We start from the raw sequence: 26,188 nt of genomic DNA, 5'->3' as shown, positions 1-26,188 counted from the left end.
GCATCAGCTCTGTTAATTAAAGACGACACAACTGAGGCTTTGTGGTTAGCGGGGTGGGCCGAATTAAAATGAAGGTAGCGGCCGGTGTGCGTAGGCCTCCTGTGAACGGAGAACACCAGGCCCCTGCCTCCTCTTGTCACTTGGGCGTCAAGAAAGGGAATGGAGCCGTCTCGTTCACATTCAACCGTGAACTGGATGGCGGGATGAACTGAATTTAGGCGTTTTTTCAGGCTGTCAACTGCGGATGTCTTCACTATGCAGAAGCAGTCGTCTACATACCGAAGAAAAAGTTTTGGTTTCGGCCGGAAGGAGCTCAAAGCCTTCCCTTCCACGTGTTCCATCGTCAAGTTCGCCATTGTTACAGAGATGGCGGCCCCCATTGCGGTTCCAGTTTGTTGTTTGAAAATTTGCCCATTATGCGAAAAATATGTGCTGGCCAAGCAGAACTCGAGTAGGCGGCATATCTCGTCGGCAGTGAGCGGCGTCCTTTCTTTTAGGGTTGCGTCATTGTCGAGGGCAGTTCGGGCCGCGGATACAGCCAGCGGTACAGGAACACTAGTGAACAATGACACGACGTCGAACGAGACCAGGCTCTCGTCTTCGTCAATGCACACCTGTGACGCAAGTTGCACGAAGTGTCTGGAGTTGCGCACATGAGTCGCGGTCTTCCCGGCGAGCGGGGCGAGGATGCGGTGCAGGAAATTTGAAAGGGCTCGGCACGGGGATGATGTGAAGTCTACGATCGGGCGAAGGGGGGCGCCAGGTTTGTGGATCTTCGGTAATCCGTAGAAACTAGGTGCGGAGCCGTTTCGACAGATCAAGCGAAGGTATAGAATTTTTTGTTCCGGGTGGTTCTTGAAAATCGCCGCGAGTAACTTGTTCAGCTGCGTCTGCGTTTGGTTTGTAGGATCCCTCTTTTGCTTTTTGCATTGTATTGGTTGGAGCCTAATTAAATCTCAGTTCAATTATAAAACGGTCTGTGCGTAATTCGATGACCATATTTCTTCCAGCCCATGAGTAGCACACGACCTTTTGGGGAATGTATAGTGCCTATGCCTTTGGGAAACTACATAGGGAATGCCACTTAAGAAAAAAAAGCAGCCTGAAAATAAGTAAACATAAACAGTAAACTCAAGAAAGTAAACAAAAAACGTCAGCCGAGCTGGCAATGAGGCCTGTCAGTTTGAACCTCAATTTTCAGAGAACGGCGACAGTACACTTTCTTCAATATCTCATACCTATATACCTTCACAAGAAAACTGGAGTTAACGGCCGAATATGTGGCGATGGTCTTATTCAGCAGAACGCAGTTTCCGCTGACTTAATCAAAGTTTGTAAAAGCAGTTACTCCGGCGGCGGTACACAGGGCGCCATAGAAACTGTCCGCACAAGTTCTTCGCTACAAAACCACGCTTTTGATGCCAGTTCCTCGTCTTCAACCTTGGATGACCATGACGACAAGCTTCGGGCCACGAAGTACTTTCCAGTAACGTCACGCAGATGTGGGGATGACGCAAGATGGATTGATCCCTTGGCGCCTTTTCGAGGACTCTGCAAAAGTACGAACCATAAGAAGCACTTAGAATGGAAATGAACGAATTGTGCGTGCGTTTTACTTGACGCTCGGAAGTTACGTTAGTTCCACTTACGGTCTAAATGAAACTGTTTTTTTTTCTGTGGAATGTTTACAACAGAGGAATATGCAGCTCAAACACAGAGCAGTTTCAACTTCTTGCCAATGCGGGCCAGGAAAAGTTGGACTTTCAAATCAGCTATTCACCCGTATTTGTTGTTTATATTCTGTAGACTACATCCTTGTGACTGTGATGAACTCGTTACTAAAACGAGGTGATGATTAAGCAGCCTAAAAGCATAAGGTAACTTTTTATTTGGTTCCGACGGATCAGAATATTGGTTCAACAAGTTTAAGTGGCAGAAACCTTTACAGGCCGCTTTGCTTTGCCCTCGAATATGTGTTTTGCCCATTTCGTAGGAGCTGTATGCAGAATCAACAAAACAAAATAGTGAAACAGCATCGAAAACTACAGCTCTCCGCCAAAGTGGGTGGGTGGGTTCACATGCGCGTGCGTGCGTGCGTGCGTGCGTGCGTGCGTGAGTGAGTGAGTGAGTGAGTGAGTGAGTGAGTGAGTGAGTGAGTGAGTGAGTGAGTGAGTGAGTGAGTGAGAGAGTGAGTGAGTGAGTGAGTGAGTGAGTGAGTGAGTGAGTGAGTGAGTGAGTGAGTGAGTGAGTGAGTGAGTGAGCGAGCGAGCGAGCGAGTGAGTGAGTGAGTGAGTGAGTGAGTGAGTGAGTGAGTGAGTGAGTGAGTGAGTGAGTGAGTGAGTGAGTGAGTGAGTGAGTGAGTGAGTGAGTGAGTGAGTGAGTGAGTGAGTGGAAGAGCGCCGTTGCTTCGGTAACACGGAATGGCTCAGCTGAAATATCGGCATGGGACTACGATGTTTGGGAAACGTTGTTGTTATGCTATTGCGGAGCGCCATCTGTAGATTCTGTTGCGGAAGCTTCGTGAAAGAGGTTTACTGACGATGGTTTAGGAGAGCAAAGATGTGCACGGCAAAGGAGGCAAGAAGACTCCCGCTGAAATAGCAGAAATCGCAGAAGTCAATTTTCCAAACACTTCCGCAACGCGCTTGGGCGTTTTAGAAGCCGTTGCTCTGCAATTGGTTTGTGGTTTTGTGTTCATTTAAACAATTTTTTGCTTACGGCACGATATTATTCGTTGCTAACGTCCTACGAGCCTGATTAAGAAACAAATTTTCATAAGAGAACCTTAAAACATACCATTGGTCCGGTGCATGATTGAAAACTACGGAAGGATAAATTCGCATTGCATTCGAAATCTAGCAGATAAATTCTTGAGGAAAAGACGTGTGTAGCAACCCCTGAACCTGGACGAATTGTCGTCGGATGATCGCACAGCTTGCTGAGTGTCGCCATTATCGGGACAAATTGCCGTCATGCAACGATCACCGTATGGCACTAGGAACCATGAGGTGCCGCCTGTTAACATGCTTTGGTTTTGGGTTTGCTTCATCCTTGAAGGTTGACCACCCAGGCATTAAAACTGTTTCTCAGTATATAGCCTTGAAGGTGTTCTCTAGTGCATAAACCGTCCACACTATTGTAACAACTACACAAAAAGCTTCGGCTACGCTCATGTTATCGCGCAGTTACAAATACCCCGCATGAAATTATGGTATTCTAAGCACGCCGTCATTAACTCAGAGTTCATACACGCTCACCGTGCCAAACGTCCGCAGAAACGAGTTCCAGAGGAAATGCCGCAGTCCCGGCTCCTTTTCGTTGATGCTCGTCGACACCACCCCGGGGTGGACGGCGTTGCACGTCACACCTGCCGAGAAAACCAATACAGTGGAGGAGCAATCTTGTTTTACATTTTTGAATATTTTTCCTAAAAAATTCAGCAATATTCAACAAGTGGGTACGAAGTCATCTGGTTCCCTGCCAACATGGCTAGTGGCGGCTTCATAATGTCATTACTGGAAAAAAATTAAGACACAACACCGGAAGTAAAAAACAGAGGACAATAGTAAAAAAATAAACGCCATATTTACTTAAAAATAGCGCAGGCAATAGTGCAGCACCCCCTTGTCACAAGAGCCTCGTCATTTCAATTGCATTGCACTTTGCATAAAACGGCAGGTATCGTTAAAGGTGATGTTAAAGAACAAGGTCAAAAACTGGCCAGAACGCACGTCTGGTGACTGCCAAAAGCACCCACCTGATTGTGCGACAGATTTGTGTAGACCAGCTGAATTCATTCCCCTACCGCCCGCCACTCTCCTCTCCCCCCGCCCATTCGCTTGCTCCACAATTTGCGTTGACCGGATAATGCCGTAAGTGACTTTGGGACGTTAGCTTCACTCGACAGCTATCGCCTTAGCTGACCAAAGTGCGTGGACCATTCAAGGATAACAAAATAAACTCACTGTGTGCATCCCCTTCACACGCAGGTTACCTAAGCGCCGTTATCTTGCGTCAGCCATTTTTGTTTTATTTTTAGCAAACGGAACAATATAACCTGATTGATTGATTGATTGATTGATTGATTGATTGATTGATTGATTGATTGATTGATTGATTGATTGATTGATTGATTGATTGATTGATTGTAGGGTTTAACGCGCCGACGCAACGCAGGCGATAAAGCGCGCCGTATAGTGGAGTGCTCCTGGTTAATTTTGACCACCTGGAGATATTTAACTTGCCCCGAAATCTCGTACACATGGGCGTTTTGCTCTTCTCCTCCATCAGAAAAGCGGCCGCCGTGGCCGGACATCGAACCAGCGTCCTCGTGCTCTGCCGCATAACACCATAGCCACTGGGCCACTGCGGCGGGTATAACATGAATAAAAGTATAGCAGAGGTAACAGATGCATGCGGGCTCTGACTCATCCATGGAAAGGAATTCTTTGCAGGCTTTGTTGAGCAAGCATTTGGGAGGACAGAAATTTTATGGATCTGCCTTCTAGTTTCAAATATACAGCCGTTTTACAATGCCATGCCACTTAACAACCATGGTTAACTGTGATTTTTAATATTAAGCAAACTGCAGTCGTCCTGAATCGCCTCAATGAAGCTATTAAAAAAGCAACTGCCGCCATGAAACGGGAGCTTTAATGCTTGATTGATTAATTTATTGTAGAATTACGCACCGACGCAAATCAGGCGATGAGGCGCGCCGTAGTGGAGGGCTCCGGATTAATTTTGACCACCTGGGGATCTTTAACGTGCGCCGAAATCTCGTACCCACGGGCGTTCTTGCTTTTCGCCTACGTCAGAAAAGCGGCCGCCGCTGCCGGAAAACGAACCCGCGACCTCGTGCTCAGCAGCACAACACCTTAGCCACTGAGCCACCGCGGCGGGTGTGTTTTAATGCAATGAAGCGAATCACTACATGCAAGTGGTATACAAACGCAATCGGGGCAAATAAAACTCCATTAATTTTAATCAAACCCCAGAAAAGGCATCGCTTTCAAATGAAAGTTAAAAGATGACGAAGAATAAGAACACATTAAAGTGCACGAAATCAGAGGTGCGAGTCCTTTCCAAACCTCCAGCATGGAGTGCTGCGGGAGGCAATCGCCGTAATGACGTAAGTGAAAAAAATTGGCCGCGTATCTGTTTGCGCCACTGCGATTACAAATATACAATATTCTTTGGTCGCCCCGCCCCCGTAACACCTTCTCCTGTCTTCCTTACCACCTATCACGCTCTTCCTCCCTCATGTCTCCCATCACACAAGGAATGCAATGAAGGTTTTCTCAAATCAATTTCCTTGCGTTGGTAACATTCGGGCGTCATCAAGGACGTCGCGTGTCTTCTCCGTACTTTGATTTTCTTCTGGTTAGAACAGGAGGAGCCGCAATCTTCTTTTAGTTATTACTTTGGTGTCCTATCTCCTGGGCACGATTTTTAACGTGTTTTGTTTTTGTTGTTGATTGCGTAGAAATTATTACGTAGAAACCATTACGTAGAAACCATTCAAGCGTGTACTCTTAATTAAAGGAACACTGGTACAATCGGTCGTGCACTTGCATTCTGCCTCAAATATGCCTGAAGTTACAATTGCGCTGATTAGTGTCTGCGTGTATGAGCCATGCCATAGTTTAGAATGGTCCTGCCTATATATACTTCAGGATACTTCGCGGCAAAGCATACTTTCCTTTTCGGCCAGCGCGCTGAGACGTCGCACCGACAGACAGAGACAGACAGACAGACAGACAAACAGACAGACAGACAGACAGACAGACAGACAGACAGACAGACAGACAGACAGACAGACAGACAGACAGACAGACAACTGAGGTAACCAAAGAAAACACCGCCGCCTATGAAACACTTAAACGCTGGAATCGTGCGGGCGGGAGAAAACCTCACCTGTCCCCTGCAGTGTACGGGCGAGGTGTGCCGTGAACAAGTTGAGCAGTAGCTTGCTGTTCGCATAGGTCGACTCAACTCCGTAATGCTCCATGCGTGCACACTCCCTGCTCACTTCCAAGTCCTCCAAGCGAACTCGGCCGAGTCGATACAGCGCTGAAGTGACGTTCACGACTCGACTCGGAGCACTCCGCTTCAGGAGCTCTGCGTAGGTATAAAGGAAGTGGGGGAGACCGGTAGGCACTGGTGTTCGGTAAATGCAGATAAAAAGTCGGCCCTGCATTTGCTCCCTTCCCGCAATTGTCGTCGCAAAATATTAGCCTTCTGCAACTCCTCTCTTTTAACACTCTTTGCTCAAAATCCCTCCCACCTCTCACATTTCTCATCCACCGTCTCACTCCTCCCACGAAAAATGCAGTGAAGGTTTGCTCGATTAAATTTAATTTTCCCGCGTTAGCAGCGCTTGCACGCCATCTGAAGGACATTGTTTTCTACCGCACATAGAGCGCCTCCAGCCGGCACATTTTATTTTACGCCTTGCCTCCTCTCTCGTATACACGTTTATAGGTTCGTTTTTTAGCTTGACCCATCCAACGTGTATTCTTTGATTGATTGATTGATTGATTGATTGATTGATTGATTGATTGATTGATTGATTGATTGATTGATTGATTGATTGATTGATTCATTGATTGATTGATTGATTGATTGATTGATTGATTGATTGATTGATTGATTGATTGATTGATTGATTGATTGATTGATTGATTGATTGATTGATTGATTGATTGAGTGTGACGTTTAACGCGCCGACGCTACACAGGCGATTAGGCATGTTGTAGTGAACGTCTCCGGATCAATTTCGACCCCCTGGGGATCTTTAACGTGCGCCGAAATCTGGAACACACGGGCGCTTTCGCTTTTCGCCTTTATCAGAAAAGCGGCCGACGCGGAACGTGTACTACGGATTAAAATAATGCAGTGCCCTTGGTTGCGTATTCACCTTTTCCTCAAAAATCTCTGAGGTCTTTTCGCTCTAACTAACGTGGACATGTATGAGCCATCGCATCAGTTTCAGTACTTCAGAAAGATCTTGCTATATTTACTTAGTGTTCAAGCTCAACATTGTTCAATGTTTCTATGGTGTTCAATGTTCTTTGCCCGGCCAGTTGACTTGAGTTACAGACAAAAAGGCACAGAGACAGACCAATTTTTTGCATTTACGTAGGCGCCGAATTGCTACCGTCTCTAAATCAATTCCTCCAATGTGCGTCCTGCTCGGCGTAGAGATCAGCAGGGCAGCATCAAGGCGCCATCATGTGCATGCAAAAAAATGTCCCGGGCCCGTTTCTCCACATGCACACGTGTGGCACTGGTTAAAAATATTCCCAGGACACCTAAGCCCTTTTTAATTGCTGTTAATGCGGAAACATTATTGTGCAATTGAACGCCTAAGACGCCTTTTTGTTCCGCGTTCTGAAAGGTCTTCGTCCTGTTGCTGCCTGGGACGATTTGCTTCGCGACTCGCTCCCACCTAACGCTTTGAAATTGATTCGATCTACCCCCTACGCGCTGCACCGCTGCTCGTTCATTCTGCAATCTATTGGAAGAGACGCCCGGGGCGGATATTGCTGCTTGTCTGCTCGCTCGCATGTCTGAATTTTACATCTCCCCAACCCTCACCTGCAGTGTATTGACGTCGACGACCACCTGTCATGACTGCCGAATTCAAGCTCGCGTTAAGGAACGCCTCATGAGATGAAATGCCTCGGGACCACGTTGTATAGGAGCCGTTTCGCTGTTACAGACGTCTACGCCGGCCTATTTGCTCAATTGTGAACCTAATGTTTTCTGTTTAAAGGTCTTATGGGGTGATTAACAGCGCCTGCCGATGGTTTGGCAGCCCATCATCTTCAATGTGTCCGGGAGATCTCGCTCCAAGTGCAGACGTGTCGTACTTTAATATGTGTAAGGAACGTGCCGGTACACGTGGTGTGCCATTGGCTTGAAAGCTTTTAACTTGCGTGTGAGCCATGAATGCACCATGGAGGCATTTTGTTGCTGCCTTCGAATTGCCGCGAATCGTTAAATGATTTTTGCATCTGTTTGTTTCTATCGGAGTAGAGGACGATGAATATTTATATCGGAAGGAAGGGCTCTAGTCCAGTTTGGAGGGGGAGTGGAGCACTGTGGTGGCCAAAGACAACAAACTGGAAATGTGCCTCCGAGGATGTAGGCGTACGCATTTATGTTTCAATCTAAGTTTGACACTTTTCAGAATGACTGCTTCTCAGCACAGAGCATTCGTCGGCGTGGGGAGCAGACTCGCAGTAGAACAAACGTTAGAGTTATTGTACTATTTTGACCACAGTTATGGGGAACACGGGAGCGCGTGCCTTTCCGTGCTCGGGAGCCGCCCGGCGGCGTTCCGGGTAACTTCGCACATGTGCGCGGTTCGTCTGCAACGAGGCTATGTGATGCTCGTGCGCAGTTACCCGGAACGCCGACAGGAGGCTCCCCCTCACGGAATGAGGCGCTCTATACCGTGTTCACCCTACAGGCTAATTAGCTACAAGAGCGTTGAATCACACAACGGTAATAAGTGTCGCTAAAACCAGCGAATGAAGAATACTATCGGCTCTGCGCAGTCCAATGAAGCAGCATACATTCTGACAAAGGCTCACCCAGCAGCAGGTTTGTCAGCAAGAAAGGTCCCAAGTAGTTTGTGGCCAGGGTGACCTCGAGACCCTCTGACGTCACCCGCATCTTGCTCGGCGCTGTTAAGAAAGAACAGGGTTGGGAGCTCGTGCTGAACTGTGTAACGAGAAATCGTGTTAATTAGCTTGCGAGATCAACCTGATTAAGGTGCATATGTATTTCATTCTAACACGGGTGACACGTGCCGGTTTATGACAGTGTTAACTTTATGGAACGCACAGGCAGGTATTGGGTTTTCGACTTGGCTTACTTTTTGATCCTATTGTTGACTGTTGCCGGGAACCAGCCGCGGTAACTGCTGAGCCGAAGGAAGCGGGTGTGATCCCATCTGTGGTGGCGGCTCTTCTGATTGATGCGTAAAGCTAAAACGTCCATGGGCCGAGATTTTGGCGAACGTTAAAAATCCCCGAAATGATTGAAATTATTCGGCAGCCCTCCGCCACAATGGCGCGCCTCATAGATCATGCAGGTATAAAGCTCGGCCCTTTAAACCCCACAAACCGGAACTATTATCGGGAAACATATTGCCCGGCAGTTCAGGTGTGTGTGTGTGCATATTTCATTTCAACGCGGCTCACAATTCTGTCAGCTGCCGGTATTGCGTTTTCAGAAGCACCACTATACATTCGGCTGGATTATTAAGCCAAGAAGAAAACCAGGTGCTTGCGCGTGCCGTAGAGTTAAATATATTATGAAGACATTTCGCATAGGTGCTTCCTTCAAAAGATTTCCAGGTCGGTATAACAACCACACCTATTTTAACGCTAACGTAAGTTGGTTAAGCGAGGTAATAGGGAAACAAAGATTGAAGGACGGTGCCTCCACATCGAGTTTCTAATATCGCCCTTTATATGTAACAAGGCCCGTTTCGGTGAGTGGCTGGGGTTTCTGAGAGCAACCGTACCTGAAACGTCTAAGGGTGTACCACTCAGGGGTATTTGTAGTTGAAATGAAAGAAAAATTGGCCGCGTATCTGCTCCTTTCGTTGCAAATGCCGTCAAAAGACGATAGTCTTTATCGGCTTTTGCGAAGTAAATGCCTCCCTTCGCTTTCCCGCTCACCTCTTATGTTGTTCCTCTTACGTCACACTCCTCCCAAGGTAAAGACGCCAAAGGTTTGCTTAAATCATTTTAAATTTCCCGCGTTCCACTGCTCCAAACCGGGTGTCTCGATGCGAATGCTGCCGTACGGCGAAGACGCGCGTTAATCGAGGTGCCCTACTTTAACGTTTATACAACCGCGTTTCCCTACTCCACGTGCATTGCAAGCAGAACGTGGAACCTATCTAGTGGAACCCTGCGTAACTGTTGCCGGTTGATTTCTTAAAATGGCGCCAGAAGCTATAGTGGCGCGGGCGACAGCAGGCGACGGCGGAGTAAATTCTTTTTCTGCAATTGATGAAGTATTTAATTTCGGAAAAGTCAAGCATGTTTGATTTTTTATAAAGGAACACTGCAAATATCACTTTTGTATTTATTTGTTGTTTCATATTTGCGTAATGTCTTGTTCTTCTTCAACAATGTTGACAAGTATGAACATTACACCGGACTTAGACGGGTAGATTTAGCTGTGACTATATAAGACTATTGCGCAGGCACTGCTTTGCTTTGGCCGGGTGGCTGAATCGAGTCACAGACAGACAGACGGACAGACAGACAGACAGACAGACAGACCAAAATTTCTGGGTTTGAGTAGCCCAAGAAAGACTATCGTCTTTAGAAAAAGAACAGACTGCTTGCGGCGCCAACCACAGATTATCACGCAAGCCGCTTACGTTATGTTTCAAAAGCTGTCTTCAATACATTACTGTGAGCAGCACGTGCAACTCTGTGGGTGCGCGATCTTTTACTAGGCTTCATAGTGAGCACACAGAACTGAGACTTCAAGCAGTGCTCCAAATGAATCAACAATTGATTGATTGACTGATTGATTGACTGATTGATTGATTGATTGATTGATTGATTGATTGATTGATTGATTGATTGATTGATTGATTGATTGATTGATTGATTGATTGATTGATTGATTGATTTATCGATCGATTGATTGATCGATTGACAAAATGCTGCCCTTGCCCATAGATGGACACTCGGGTGTATTAAGGCAAGACCCTCAAAACGTAGCGTTCAGGGCATTATTGATTCTTGAGTATTGTCATAAACGCAACAATATCGTCAGAAACAGGGGAAGCAACAATAGTAGTGTGTTCAAGACACCCGACCTGTTATGCCAGCGTTATTGACGAGTACGTCCAGTCGTTCCTCGGACGCCAGCAGGGCCTTGGCAAAGTTCCGCACGGAGGCCAGCGAACCGACGTCGAGGAGCGCGAAGACCACGAGGTCGTTGCCCGTCAGGCGGCGAACAACCTCGGCAGCGGCGCGGCCCTTTGTGGGACACCGGCACGCCATGATGACCCGGGCGCCCAGCCGGGCAAGTTCAAGGGCAGTCTCAAAGCCAATGCCTGCAAAAGTGGCGGCGGCTTGCGATATGTCGACGGTACGAACCGGGCATGTTAGAACGGTAGCGGGTGGGAAAGGAATGTAACGCTCAGACGGAGCCTAGTTCCCACCAGTCGGTTGTAACATAAACGCAAAAGTTGTTTCTTCTAGGAACTGACTAATAAGTTTTGTTAATGTCATGTCCGTTTCGAATGGTCCATTCAGAGCGAAGCCTTGATTGACTGAATGTAGAGGACCTTGATCTGACGGAGAACACGCAAGGCATGCTTTGAATATTTCTATTTACACCTAGGAACATTTATGTTTCTGTGCATGTCGCACGTCCCGCAACAGGAACAACTTCACCACTGAAATGGAAACAAATGGACATTGTTGAAACGAACACAACGCAGAACTTCATCGTCAGGAAAATTTGTAGAAACAAAATGCCATTCATTTAAAAGAATGGCAAAGTTGGAAAGCGGGAGAATGGGAGCGAAGTTTTTGCTTGTGCAGCAATTTTTTACCAAAGGAAAAGGGAAGAAACCTTAAAACGTGAACGTTTAATCTTGAGCACCTAACAGCCAACTTAAATCGTTATTCAGGGCAGAAATTTGGGCTAGTTGGTGATGGGACTTCGACATGGTAAATAAGCGCAATAAAACGAGGACACAAGAAAAAGGCGGTGACACGGGACGAGCGCCCCGTGTCACCGCCTTTTTCTTGTGTCCTCGTTTTATTGCGCTTTTTTACCATGTTTAAATCGTTAAACGCGCGATGTTTAAATTAACTCAGATATTTCTAATACGGCATCTAAAGCTGAAGATCTTAGATTGTGATATCAAACATTTTGTGCATAAGGGGGCTGGCGGTACTGGTGAATTATTTTCCGAGGTCCCGCATACTAAACATCAAATCAATGTAAAATGTTCACAATTTATTTTAATTGCCTTTGGCACTTTTATGTATAGAAAAAGCTGTGAAGCAAAAGGCCTCGAGGCTAACGAGGTAAATGTCACATTTTTAATAAAACCTCCAAACTCATTCGTCGCCATGTAACTAAAAACTTGTTTAAGGCTCACGTGATCCCGAAAGATCCCAAAAACTCCCAGCGTTGAGTTGAGCCTTAACGTATGGGAGGCTCTATCTAATAGCTTCACAAAATGAGCCTTTGCTTGCTGCTTAGGCTGCACTGTTTCGGTAGCTCTCCTACGGTACTTGTTGTGAAGATTACATTGTTAATGTGCGTGTACAATGCAAGGGAATGTTCATCTTTTACACATAACACGTTGGAGGCGAAGTAGAGGCGTAACTTCGGGTATGTCCATTGAACAGTGCGCCTACATCCCTCACATGGTGGCGCGTTGGCATGGGTGCCGTCTCTTTAAGCGCAGTGTGCCTATTTATGCCACCTCACTTGCCGCTGTTGCCACCTGTGCTTTGCCCCGTTGGCCGCTGATGATCAGGAACTCGATGGGACAGGCGACGACCGGCAAGTCCTCCTCCCGTTTGTGATCTCTCTGCGTTGAACGCCATCGTTTGTACTCGTAATTTAGAAGAGCCATCTTTCAGGCCATCTTTGAAGCTATCTTAAAAGCCAACTCATGGCTTTTTGAATATCTTTATTTTGTAACCCCACCCGTTACGTAATGTTCATTCGGAGACATTCAAAGTAATAAAAAGCAGTGAAATGAAATGAGTTTGCGGTGAAGCAAGGAAGAAGGACGGTATTTCTTTTAAGCGCCAATGAGCGATTTTTACAACCTTGATGGGGTTTGGGGGGTTTGGTGGGGTTACACTTCATGTCTTGTCGTTTAGGGTGTTCGCGCTTCCTCAAAGCTTCCTGTGTGGTCGGTGTATATCGGTTAACCTTGCGTCATTGTATTGGTCTTTGCCTTGGGTACAGGCCCTTTTAAGATTAATAATGTGGCTATTACGTATGTTGTTAGATGTCTCCTTTGTAGGTGCGTAAGTGCCAGTACGCGGATATTTGTAAAGACAGTATTCTTTCTTGGGCTACTTAAACACAGAAATTTTGGTCTGTCTGTCTGTCTGTCTGTCTGTCTGTCTGTCTGTCTGTCTGTCTGTCGGTCTGTCTGTGGCTCAATCCACCCACCCCGTCAAAGTAAAACAGAAGCTGCGCAATAATCTTATATACCGACAGCCAAACCTAAACATCCAAGTCCGGTGTCAGCGTTCATACTTGTCAGCACTGTTGAACAAGAACAAGACATTACGCAAATATCAGGCGGACAATCAATACATAAGTGTTATTTGTAGTGTTGCTTTATTAAAAAATTCATGGATGCTTGGTTTTTGCGATAGCAAATGAAATACTACATCAACTGCAGAACTATGTGGCCTGCTGTTGCCCGCGCTACTATAGCTTCAGGCGGCATTTAAGGAATAAAACGGCAACACTAACGGAATGTTTCAATAGAAGGTTCCACGTTCCGCTTGGAACGCTCGTGCAGTAGGGCCACCTCGTTCTATAAACGCTGTAGTAGGGTGCCTCCATTCACGCACGTCTCCGCCGTAGGGCAGCGCTAGCATCGAGGCACCCGAATTGGAGCAGTGGAACGCGGTAAATTTAAATTGAATTGAGCAAACATCTAGCGTGTTTACCTTGGGAGGAACGAGACGGGAGAGGAACAGCATGGCACGTGAGCGGGAAAGAGAACGGAGGCATTTATTTGGCAGGGGTGCCAGTCGAATATTGTCTTTTGTCGATATTTGCAACGAAAGGAGCAGATACACGGCCATTTTTTGCATTCCTACCTATTCCTACCTACCCATTCCTACACCTATAAATTAAGTGTTGCACACGGCATGAACTACAACATCAAAGCCAAGATTAACGAAGTTTTTCACACGCCGAGTTGCTAATGAGAGTGGTTTGGGATATGCCGGCGCCTTGGCATCTCATCGATTGCTTTTAGCGGAATAAAAACCCCGCATGTGCGCCGTACAGTCACAAAACTGCTCTTACCATTACTTATGAGCGGCAATTTCTGTGAATAAGGCCTCATGTTTCTCTAATGCTTTCATAATTTCCAGGCTGCGGGCGTAGCGACAAGATACTTCCTATACAACTTTGTTCGTGCCAAACTTACCCCATTCTCACGTTGATGACATAACACCATAATCTTGGAATACGCACCTTTTTCCATTACTACCTTCAAAAAGCTTAGATGTCACGGTTAGATTTGTATTTGCCGCAAAATCAACCGCTGCAGAAGAAGGCGCATAACAGGAGTCCTATACCAAATGGATTATGCGACCGCTCGGTCAGTTCAAGGTATGCTGCACAACCAACAGCGTGTGAGCCCATGCCAAGTATGCCAAGTTTTAAAGGTCGGGTTTACCTATATACTTCGCACCTGACACTAATAGCCCCCCCCCCCCCCCCTCGAAAAAAAGAGAAAAGTAGAGCACCCGCATTTGCACAGAGCGCCATTCCCTCACCTGCATTGGCTCCAGTGACAACGACAGTCTTGCCATGCATGTCAACGTCTTCCAAAGGAGGGTCCATACAGCTCTCCCGTTCCGGCCTATGCCGGCTAAGCATCTTCACGACTACGGCAGCAACAATGGCGCATAGAATGGCTCCAAGCACGAAGAGCGTAGTGTAGAGCACCCTGGTTTCGGCGAAGAGCACCCTTTCTACCTCCAAGAGAGATCCATAGCCGCTGCAGAGAAAGAACAGCGCAAGCGAGGAGTGGTCAGTTGTTCTTGCGACTCCCACCCCCCCCCCCCCTTTCAGAAAAAAACACACACATTTTAAACAGACCACACAACACTTTTTAAATGCAGAGCATTTCAGTAACTCACGATATCACCCGCGTTGACGTCCGTAGTCCGCACCATCGTTGTCCCTACTATGTAAAAAAAAATACTATCCGGCGCCAGGTTTCGATCCCTCGACCCTGAGGGTGGAATGCAATGTACATGGTGCTCCACCCACTGCGCCACAAAGCCGACACAGAATGGGAAGCTACCAACGCGCCTTATATCGTTCACTCATTCAAATTACTGCTGACGAGCGCTCTCTCGTCAGCAGTTGCCACAAGTGCAACAACATTAACGTAACGCAAACTACTTAACGTCGTGCGCCCCCGGAAATGCTCTGCATTTGATCGTGCCCCTCGCGAGGGGGATGTTTATACAGGAACTCCTACTTCTAGCGGACTCCTGGCGCCCTCTTTCTGCCATTGTAGAGACTATGAGGCGGTCTTCGAAGGGCGCCAAATTTGAATTCTACAAAATCGATCAAGTTTTTTCAATTTTTTCTCTAAATATTAAATGTTTTCTAATTATAGAAGGAAGGTTCTATCGGTCAAATACTTTCAGTCCAATAGCACTGCGAATACTTGAAATACGAGGTCACAAAGTACCTCAGCCAAAAATTACTGCGCTCTGGCTATCACACAACTTGGAAACCTGCATGCTGAAAAGTTTTTTTTTTCTTTCCCGAGTATCGGCGTCCTTAGAGCGCTCCAATAACGTCATTACAGCGGTGTAGCGGCTCTTGGCCGCTTCCTTTCGGTTGCGGCAATAAACGCATTCGATAGCCACTTTCGAAAAGAAGCCACAAAGCAAAGCAGAAACGGAAGGCGGATAGTTCTGCTACGACAAGCATATCACGTAGTTCCGCTCCGGGCCGTTGATAACTATAGCTTTGGCAAAGCTTCCAGACATGAAGGAAAAAGTGAAAGCGCTTTTCGGAAGTGTTACAGAGTCGCTTTAACTGGTTGCTCGGTACTTTGTTGAGCAAAATTGTTGCAAGGGCATTGCTTCGTGTGTTTGGACTTCTTTCGTTTTGTCGGAAGTGTTACAGAGTCGCTTTAACTGGTTGCTCGGTACTTTATTGAACAGAATTTCTGCAAGGGCATTGCTTCGTGCGTTTGGACTTCTTTCGTTAAACGCGTTTCTCTTACGTGCCCAGAGAGAAAATAACTTTCTTAATAGATCGAGGTAACCCATTTGCGCTGCAATATAAGGTGTCACATTGAAATTTTAAGCTCCGGACAACATACAGGAACCATGGATAAGGAAATTTATTGAGCGAAAACCCTGAAAATGGTGTTTTTGTAAAGTGAATCAAGTGTTTGATGAAGCGTGGCAGTTGCAAATTTACCAACAAAAACATCCAGTATGGAGAGGTCGGTTACACTGAATAATAAAGTGACTACCATGACCAGTGCTACAGCCAAAAGAAAAAGTAAAGTACGTTACCAGCTCTCAACGAGAAAGTCAACGCCGTCCGTGTTTACTTTGTCTCTGTTCCACCTGACACTGCGGTAAAAACAACTCAGAATTCTCTTTATATAGCAGTCGCTTGACCATGGTTGGCAATTCACAATGAGCGATAAAGTAAGTCTGTCTTTCTTCTCCAGGCTTTCAGAAATGATCTTGGCCCTTGACGGAAACCGAACTCAGCATGTGAAACCATCCCCAACTCCTGGTACGAGCAGTGGGAGAAGGAGCTGACCATCTCTCGATCTCTCGCCTTAAAGATCAGCTATGGTCGGTTCATCGTGTGACCTTAACAGCAAGATCAGCCGGGGTCTTGGACTAAGGACACCACCCGCAACGCGCAGTGCTGCTACAATAAAAGCATATTCAGCCTGCTCCTCTTCTATCTCGCTTTAATAATGTTTTCCGAGCTCAGCTCTGGTGTGACTGATGAGTACACGCTCTTATAAAAACGTTCCGCTCAGCCACTGCGCAAAAACTCAATTCTCTGGGGTAAGAGGTTATTTAGCGTTAGGCTAAGAATAAAGGCCTTAGAAAGGCTAAGTTCAGCGGAAAGGCTTCACACATACCCCACGGCTACCAGCACGCTGTCGTCATCGCCCGCCCAATGAGACTGGCAGCTTAAAGGGACACTGAAGTGAATTTGTCAAGCTCCCGTTTTTGCTTGCACTGCGTAGACTGGCTCAAATTAGCACACTTTTCATCGTTTATCCGGCTGACAAATCGGTAATTATTTTACAAAGCGCGAAAGAAGAAAAACTACCATGCGCGGTTTGCGGCGGCCGCACCAACTAAGGCTGTGACGTTGAGAGGAGGGGCGCCGTGATTGGACGATGCCCAAGGTTAGCAGTCAAACAAGTTTCGGTTTCGGTTTCGGTTCTGTAAAACATAACCAATGGCGTTGTTGGATGGGCATTCTCAATATCTCAGTAATCATCGTACCGCGCTTCTGCCATGTTGGCGGCTGTAAAATGCACAAGATAAGCCTCCCAGGACGGCTTGTAGTCGTAGCATTCACTAGCCGAGGCCTACGCAGTGCATGAACGCCCTCCGCGTACCCACAGACGCCCAAATGTCATGCGCTTTTCCCCCATATTTGGAGCTTGCCTCCCTCGTGCCTGTATCGTAAAAAGCGTGTTCGCACCAGGCCAAGGGTCTGTTCATTCTGGCCTGTGCCCACTGCCTGCAAGCAGTCGGTGCTTATGGCAACAGCACGCCAACGAGAAGTCGCTAGCGCGCCAGTGCCAGCCTGCGCGTGTTTTGTGAACTAGTTCGTGTAGACATGAACGTTGCGGCCCAAAAAAAGGTGAACTCAATATAGAAAACATCGGCGGAAAACATAAAAGTTAACTTACAAAAAAAAACAAAAAAAAAGCACGTACCCGCGGGGATTCGAACTCGTGACTTGCAAAACATTCGCGGTGAACTACATAACGCCTCAGCCCACTCGGCCACGAAGCCGGATCCGCAGGCCCTCCTAATATAAGGTATATATTGCACAACCAGTTTACACTTTTATTTAGTTTTGGCATTTCACGCAGCTTAGGTGACTATTTGTTGTACTGCGCTCGTGCAGTAAGCGTCGCCCGAGTTTCCACAGTAGCTCACGTCTAGCAATTGCATTTCGTAGACGGAAAAGCGTTCGCGATGCGTAGTCGTGCTGCTGACCGCTGTTCTTGTTCGCCCAGCGCAAAAAAGTGCTTCCCGCAACCTAGTTTTACGCTGTACGGTAAAAATATCAGTTGATTTTATTTATTTAGTACCTATATTAACTTCGCTGACTCTTTTCCCGCCTTCAAGAGGCCTTATATTTTCCTACTGGCGTACCAGTCAGCGAAGCGTAGCATGTGCGCTTGTGCAGCGCCTGTGTGAAGCGACCTTGACTTGGAGCTAGATACAGTGTACAAACAAACCAAGTAAAGAAAGGCACATTCTTCCATTCAAAAACGTGTCCTGGCTTCGTTTCAACTAAGCGAACGAATTGCGACCAGGCAATTTTTTTTAACCTTCTTGATTGCGACGACCCGCCGGCGGCCGGCGGATGAAACGCTCGGCCGACTGACTCTGTCTGAAGGCCGGGGACCCGTGCAGTAGCGCAGCCAGCCAATTGCCACCTCATCCCCTCCTGACGTCACACGAAAACGCCACAGAAAATGGGCGAGCGTAAAGAGAGCAGGACAGCATTTTCGAATTACTTTTTCTACTAAATAAAATCGCGTAAACGCGCCTAGAGTGGTCGAAACATGGCCTGGGGACTCCGGACTACAATTTGCGCTAGTAATCCCGCAATGTTTACATATCACTTCAGTGTCCCTTTAAACTACAAAATCTAAGACCGAAAGTCGCCAACGCTGGTGGAATGTCCCTTCGGTGGGCATTCTCAGCCCGCTAGGAACGCTCACACGCTCGGGGAAATTCCCAGCTTATAAAATCTATGCGAACTCGCCTCTGGCCCCCGTGTTACGCATAAATGGACGAAACCCGCGCTAGTTCTGCCTCGCAACATCGCCCCTAGTGCAACACGCATTGCACGCCGAACTTCCATTTACTTAGGAAATGCGCTAACTTCAACGATTGCTGTGCGCGAATGCTAAGCAATGACGCCCCACCCGCGTTCAGCTGCACACCTGCAGCCATTAAGAACAGACCCTTCCTTTATGCAACAGATAGCGGTATACGCCCTAGCCAACGGCCTACAGAAACTGGTGTAACGATATGAACCGGCTTTCTCCTGACGGTTGCAGCACAGCTCCTCAACAAGAAGCCAGATGAAAACCCTCCAATGCTGAGTAAACTCGAACATTAACAATGACCTTTTATGTGAACTCGGAAATTTCCAAGGTTTTTTACCTTCCCCTGCACCCTTCATTCCCCCAAGGGCGCTTTGGATTAATAAAGTTGTTACTTCTACTAATACGTGCACTCACTTGGAAGGGACGCTTTGAAAGCTTCGTTTCTATACGCGAATGAGACTGAATAGCGAAATAAAAATCAGAGCGAGAGGGCGAGGAACGTTCAGCGCTAAGAAACAAGACAACAAAAACGCATCCGCATAAAAGCAACAAGAAACAAAAGAAACATTGCGAATAAGTGCGGAAGCGGGTACAGTTGATGGAATAGCGAGCGGCCCAGCGGGAAAGGGGCCGGCGGCCGCGCAGCCAACCGGTTCTGACACGGCCGCTTCCTAAATTTAGGCTGGCCGAACGGCTTCGTCGGCGGCTACTCTCGGTGGAAAGACACCTGGCTGTCTCACAATCGAAGAGAGTTGTTCGGAACAGAGGGCATTGCGCAGGAAGGTATCCGGCCACTTGGTCGAATACCGTAATAGTTTAAACCAAATCACCCCGAGGGATGTGTATGACGATTTGGGGCCGATCGGGATGGAATAAATGTTGTAGGCTTTTGTGCTGTGCTGATTTTGCTTGTGAATACAATACTTCAACTGTTTTTACGTTTAATGGCACGAGTGATTCACCACACACAAGTTGCAATTAGTTGTAGATGTTGGAGAGCAGTACTGTCGTCTGGGTTACGGATGGGGGAGTAAAAAACGCAATCATTAGCAACAAGTCTTAATTTGGTTGATATTTTAGCAGAAAAGCAACTTATTTAAATTAGAAACAGAAGCTGAGAGAGGCGGGCACCCTGGGGGACGCCCAACGTTACATCAGAGAGGGGAGTCCTACAGTTATTAGCGCTTGTGCACTGCTTCCGATTAAAAAGTTTTCTATTCAGGAAATTATGTTGAGAGGGATTTCAAGGTCATGCATCTTAGAGACTAATCGGTTATGAGGAATGCGGTCGAATGCTTTAGGAAAATCTAAAAATTTGGTGGCAGTGTAAATATTTTCGTCAATGAAGTTTGATATACTGAACGCGAAATCTGCCCGCTTGATTAGCACTAAAATATTTTCCTAAAACCATGTTGGTGATGATATAAAAAAATGATGGATTACAGACGGGTCATTAGGTTTGAAGCTATAATATGTTCGAGCAGTCTTCGAGCAATGGGGCAATATCGGGAGAAGGCGGTTCGTGATACAAGCTAAATTATAGCTGGGATAATGGACAGCCTGACTGTTCTACAAAGGTTTAATGAGAGCAGATGCCCTAGATGAGGACCCGTAATTCGTCGCGATTCTTAAAGGTACCCTGCAACACTTTTTTCAACATTTTTCGAAATCTCAAAATCTTAACTGCTTGCAGAACGTAGTCAACCAACATATCCAGTACCTATGTGAGGGGGCCGCGAAGTACCTCAGCCAAAAATTGCTGTGCTATGCCCATCCGGCAACTCATAAACTTGCCCAAAATATTTTTCTTGCTTTCCCGGTCTTGGCTTTCTTCCACCACTAGAATTACGTCATTACAGTGGTGTAGCGGCTATCGGCCAGCTTTCCTCCAGTTGCAGCAATGAACGCGTTGCATATCCACTTCAAAAATAAAGCCCAAATGCACAGCAGAAACGGAAGTCGTATCTGCTGCGACGAGCAAATCACGCAGTGAGCTCTGTGGTGTCGATAACTATAGCTTCCGCAGTGCTTCCTGATGCAAAGGAAAGAGTGAAAGCGTTTATCAGAAGTGTTGCAGAGTTCCTTTAAGATTACCTTCAACCTCAACCAAAAATTAAAAACGGCAGGGGCTGGACAAATAAATCTGGAGGCTATCTTGTGGCCTAGAAGCAACAAACTACCTTTTATACATATCCACTTGTGGAGCGTACCCATACAGAGCGTTTGCGAAGACCGTAGAAGGCAGTCGGTTGCTCACCAGATTTGCAGATTTGAAAGGGGATCCGGCATCGAGCAGTCAACGCTACGCCAGGGGGCCTTCGTAAAAACAGAACTCCTCTGTTTCAACCTACATGTTATTCAATTGCCCAGGAAACAGCTAGGTTATACGAATGAATAAAAGCTAAATGAACAAGCTTGATTTTTTCTTCCTTGTTTGATCGCTACCATATACTTGCTGGCTTCCTCAGCGTTTAGGGTTTTTTTGTATTTTAGGTAGACGACCCCTTTACCCAATAAAGGCCAACAGTAATTTTGCAGCATTTCTGCCCAGGCGATCCCCCTTATCAGGTTTTTCCGATTTCATGCGCAGCGTTGTTTTCACGTAGGTGCCCTCATTGCCTGCTGTCGCACGTGACAATTCCTATTTTCTTAAAGAAAATACTTATTCAGGCCCGCCATACAGGCCATTCGGCGGACATATATGAACTTGCATGGATGTGGAGTCATTTTACACTTCATTATTTTCGCTGTTAGTCGTTTTGTGGCTGGTACCGCGGTAACAAAAAGAGATCCCTTATAGGTATTGGGGTAACACTTTCGTTGGTATTTCTTTGAGGCGGCAACTTCTCCGTTCCGTGTGCGGGCGTCAGGGGCCGGCGTATACAGCGTCATTTTCTTGAACCATGACCTAACATCCAGGAAGCACCCTAAGGGGCAACAATTCGCTGAGTTTCTTATGGGACCCCAGACCGACGAAACTTCCTAATGCCTCAAAATTTACCATTCGAGTAACTTTCGAGATATACACATGGTAAGCGACGTCACATCCACGACGTATCTTTATTTGTATTTTTTGCTTGCTTTGTTGTTATTACCTATCGATATGCTTTTCCTGCTTGCTTTTCTTTTTCATCAAAACGTGACCACTTTGTACTGTCAGAAATAACAACGAATACGTCTACTAGGACCGCTGTACTTGATTTTCGTTAAAGAAAACGTTTCTTTCTCTCTGCGCAATAGACCACGGCACACATTACCGACGGTTGCCTTACGAACGCAGCCGTTGCATACATCCCTCCTTCCCCGTCACGTGCCCATGCTTAGAATATTGGCAGAAAAGTCAGCATGATTTTGAACAATATAAACAGGCTGGCAACCCGGTAATCTCACTTGAATGATGTGTGGAATTGAGCCATATTGTTATGCTGTAACCGCTGAATGCGAAGGCTTTACGTAATACTGGTTTATAACGCTGGAGGCGCTGCGGAGATGGCTCTATTCAGTTCCCAGCGACGAAAAGCAAACTACGAAAGGTGGACCAGAACGTTGGCAAAATAGCAAAAGTTAGTCTCCCCCCTACGCTGACACTCATTTCTTCCACCTTATTTCAAAATACTCACAAAGTACCCCACAAGATGTATGCAGAAAGCGAGTCGTCGTATCGATGTGTTTGTAATGTCATTTGCCCGTTTTTGAATCCTTCATTCAAAAAACAGCCGGTCACGCGTGTTCGTTCAATACTAAAGAAGGCCTCTGCTGCACAAGACCAATATCATGCCGCCTTGATGGACAAATTACAAATCCTCTCAAAAACCCGTGTTCGATATTCGCCTGCTTGGCCAGCGCACCCCCCGTGATAGATGTATTGTAACAAAAAAAGGAAGGAACGACTCCTAAGACAACGCTTGGTTTTGGCTTTGGTGGATTCAGAAATCAATCGTTTGACGACACCCCCTTCCCCATTGTTGTTCGCGTACACGCACGCCCGCACGCACACACACACACACACACGCACACACACACTCGCGCGCACACACGCGCGCACACACACACACATATACGCACGCACACACACACACACACACACACACACACACACACGTGCGCACACGTACACACACAGAGAGAGAGAGAGAGAGAGAGAGAGAGAGAGAGAGCCGCGCGCGCGTTCGGTTTCACCTGGCCGGTTTGTCACCCATGCGGCAAAAAACACACTGTGAATTACGTCACGGGGCTGAGGAGGCCCGTACTCTCGATTAAAATTTAAACGGGAGAAGCTAAATACAAAGTTTAATCGGGGTGCGTATGTTCTGTTTCTGCCAAAAAAATACTAGAAAGCCCGTGAACGGCAGAACGTGATGTATTTAAGAATGGTCAAATGAAAGCGTCCTTATGGGCGCTTCAAAACTCACCAAGAAGTTTCTTTCCTTTCTTCTGCTTGTACTTGGTGGCAGGCATCAAACCTCTCATTTTTGGCTGCATTTCATCGAAGACGACGCGAGGGCCTGGTCGTTTCATTTCTTGCCTCAGCTATGAATACTCTGATTATATCTGCTGTATACAAGGACGTCGCTAAAGAAACTAAGCAGGCTGTGGTGCTGTGCAAGCCAATCACATAAGAGGGATCTCTGTTGGCAAGGGTGCTACTTTAAGAGCCCTTGGAGGGTACAGGAAGTGGAAACGGGGAAAATTCTCAAATCCATCTCCATAAGGCCCGGTTTCAAGCCTTTTAAGTAGCAGAAAATGAATTTAAAAACGCGAGATGGCTGTAATCAACTCTTCACTTATTAAGAATAGCCAATGCAGAAGAAAAGAAGGCGCCTTTCGTGCATTGTTCGGCAATTTTCACTGCTCAATGGTATACAGTGGGACACCCTCAGAGTTGAAACGTACAATAGCCGACCAAACAGAAGGGCCTGCCCAGCACGCAAGCTAATTACGGGTTATTTCATTCGCAACAAACAATGGCCCCGCGGTACTTCGGGCGGCAACGTTCAGTCTAAACCTCGGTCATGATATTGATAATTCAGACACCTCACGCAGACGTCGCGTTTGCCTGCAGCCTCCGAGCTGTCATTTCTTCACGAGTACAGAAAATATCTTCCCTCTCAACTGCATGATAAACTCGCGTCGTCCCTAGTGGGCAGGCATTGCCGGACCACAAATTAACGATGTTGCTAGCTTCGTTCAATGACTAAAAAATAAAGGAGGCGCCGTTCAAAATGTCATGCTAAGTAAAACAAAGGCACGCGCTAACACGGCGCGAACATAGACATCTGTTTGTGTTTTCGTTTTTTTAGGGGGGGGGGTAAGCTTTGCTTGTGCAAATTGAGTTGAAAAAACAGTCTTCTCGTTAAAAATACAACGCAAGTCTCCACGAAAGTGTGTTTTAGAAAACGTTACACAAATATTTAAGGTTCATGGTTCAATTTACTGCTTCCTGCTATGTATACGGTAATAGTGCGTTCGGAGAGATGTTTTGAACACTGAAAGCCTACACAAGCATACGTTTATTTATTTATTTATTTATTTATTTATTTGTGTTTTTATACGGCGACCTTTTACAAGATCATAGCAGGGGTGGTACAAAACATCCATCAGTTGTAAATGAAAAAAAAAACAATAAAAAGCAAACATTGTACAAACGTATATAACTGTAATAGCTACGTTGATTCTTCAAAAGCAGAGAATCAACAAAAAGCAAACAGAGCACAAGCATATATAAGAATCACCACTGCAGTGAATCTTCAAAACTGGGGATGCACTTAGCATAACAACGTCGTCATGTAGGTTATTCCATACCACGATTGTCCTAGGGAAAAAGGTATGTATTAAACAATTTGTTCAACTAACACTGACAGCGAGGTATTTCCGGTCAGTTTCACTCCAACACGCGAACGCAGCACGCAACACAACGGAGTGGTACACAGATCACCGCGCACAAGAGTATCGGGCGACGGGCTCCGGCGGGACGGGCGGTGAATGCCATGGTGCATGGAGTGCAAGTGGTTTGGAGAGAAAAGAACAGAACACTACACCGCGCATACTGTTAAAGTATACGAATAAGTGAAGTCAACTTTATTTATCGATGAAAGCTACCCAAGCACGTCTTGAGCAGTACAGAATAGTTTTTGCGATAGGTGGTGAGGCGGTGGAAGTGGTAAGCGTATATCTACTTAGCAAAGTAGTGACCCCGGATGCCAATCATGAGGCAGAGATAAATAGAAAGATAAGAATGAGGTGGAGTGCATTCGTCGGGCATTCCCAGATAACGAATGACAGCCTACCATTGTCCCTGAAGAGAAAAGTGTGAAGCAGCTCTATCTTACCGGTACTCACCTGCGGGACAGAAAAGTGGAGGCTCACTGAGAGGGTTCAGCTTAAATTGAGGACGACTCAGCTTGAAATGGAGCGGACGATTATAGGGGTAAAGAAAGTTTGACATCCACCTGAATGCAGCCGTACGGCTACCAAGAAAAGCTATACAGCTTTCTCAGAAACTTCGCAGTTGAAGAAAAAAGTTGAAGAGGAAGTTTGACGCAGTTGAAAAACTTTCCTTTGCAGAAACTTACTCCAGCTTGGATATTTCCCCTAAATCTGTTCTCAATGATAGGGGTAACTATAAGGGACAAGAAGAGAGCGATGTGGGTCAGGGAACAAAGGATTGTCGAGGACATATTAGTAGAAATTAAAAGAAGGAACGAGTGTGGGCAGGGCATGCAATGCGAAGGCGAGATAACCGTTGGTCATTAAGGGTAACAGAGTGGATTCCTAGAGAAGGCAAGCGCGGCAGGGGGAGCAGAAAGCTAGCTTGGCAGATGAGGTCAAGAGGTGTGCGGGGATAAATTGGTCACTGTTAGCACAGGACAGGGATAATTGGAGATCTAAGGGATCATTTGCCCTGCTGTGAGAGTAGACAGGCCGCTGATGACGAGGTTGATGACGATGATGATGAAAGATTTACATGCAGAGTATCGTTTTTGAAACTACAAAACTACGTCTCCAACAATCGAACAGTTTTAATTTTAAGTCAGGGTATTATCAACAAAACTACTGAACTACGTTTCAAGCAGCCCGGAACAGGGCTGCACTATGAGCGAATAGACCTTCAGACACGAATCCCAGATTGTCGAACTTGGTGACTCACGTTATCCAGTGCTGCGACGCGGACATCGGTATATAGGTCGTCAAGCCAGGACGCAGTCGCTGTGAAAGAAGGCCCGGTTCGCAGTCCTAAGCCACCGTTCGTAAAGAACCACGTAGGCCGAAAAGGGGGACGCGTCTGCCGCCAACACCGCGGCAGCTCGGCCTTGTGGCGAAGAAAACCTCCGTTAGGCGCTTGTTTGA

General features: G+C 46.5%; 1 protein-coding gene across 1 annotated transcript; it reads right to left on the bottom strand.

The window, feature by feature from the left end:
• Nucleotides 1-1,017: 1,017 nt before the first annotated feature.
• LOC144148976 (retinol dehydrogenase 12-like) lies at nt 1,018-26,183 on the bottom strand. Its single transcript, XM_077680497.1, has 7 exons — nt 25,989-26,183; nt 14,538-14,761; nt 10,856-11,095; nt 8,601-8,693; nt 5,917-6,120; nt 3,258-3,367; nt 1,018-1,551 (listed from the first exon to the last, which is right to left on the bottom strand). Exons 1-7 carry the CDS (start codon nt 26,012-26,014, stop codon nt 1,345-1,347), a joined length of 1,104 nt encoding a protein of 367 aa, XP_077536623.1. The 5' UTR covers nt 26,015-26,183; the 3' UTR covers nt 1,018-1,344.
• Between the last annotated feature and the right edge of the window lie 5 nt (nt 26,184-26,188).

Source organism: Haemaphysalis longicornis, unplaced genomic scaffold, assembly GCF_048455015.1.
Source record: "Haemaphysalis longicornis isolate Haplotype H1 unplaced genomic scaffold, Haemaphysalis longicornis Haplotype H1 scaffold_8, whole genome shotgun sequence".
Lineage (NCBI taxonomy): Eukaryota > Metazoa > Arthropoda > Arachnida > Ixodida > Ixodidae > Haemaphysalis > Haemaphysalis longicornis.
This window is presented reverse-complemented; position numbering and strand designations above follow the sequence as displayed.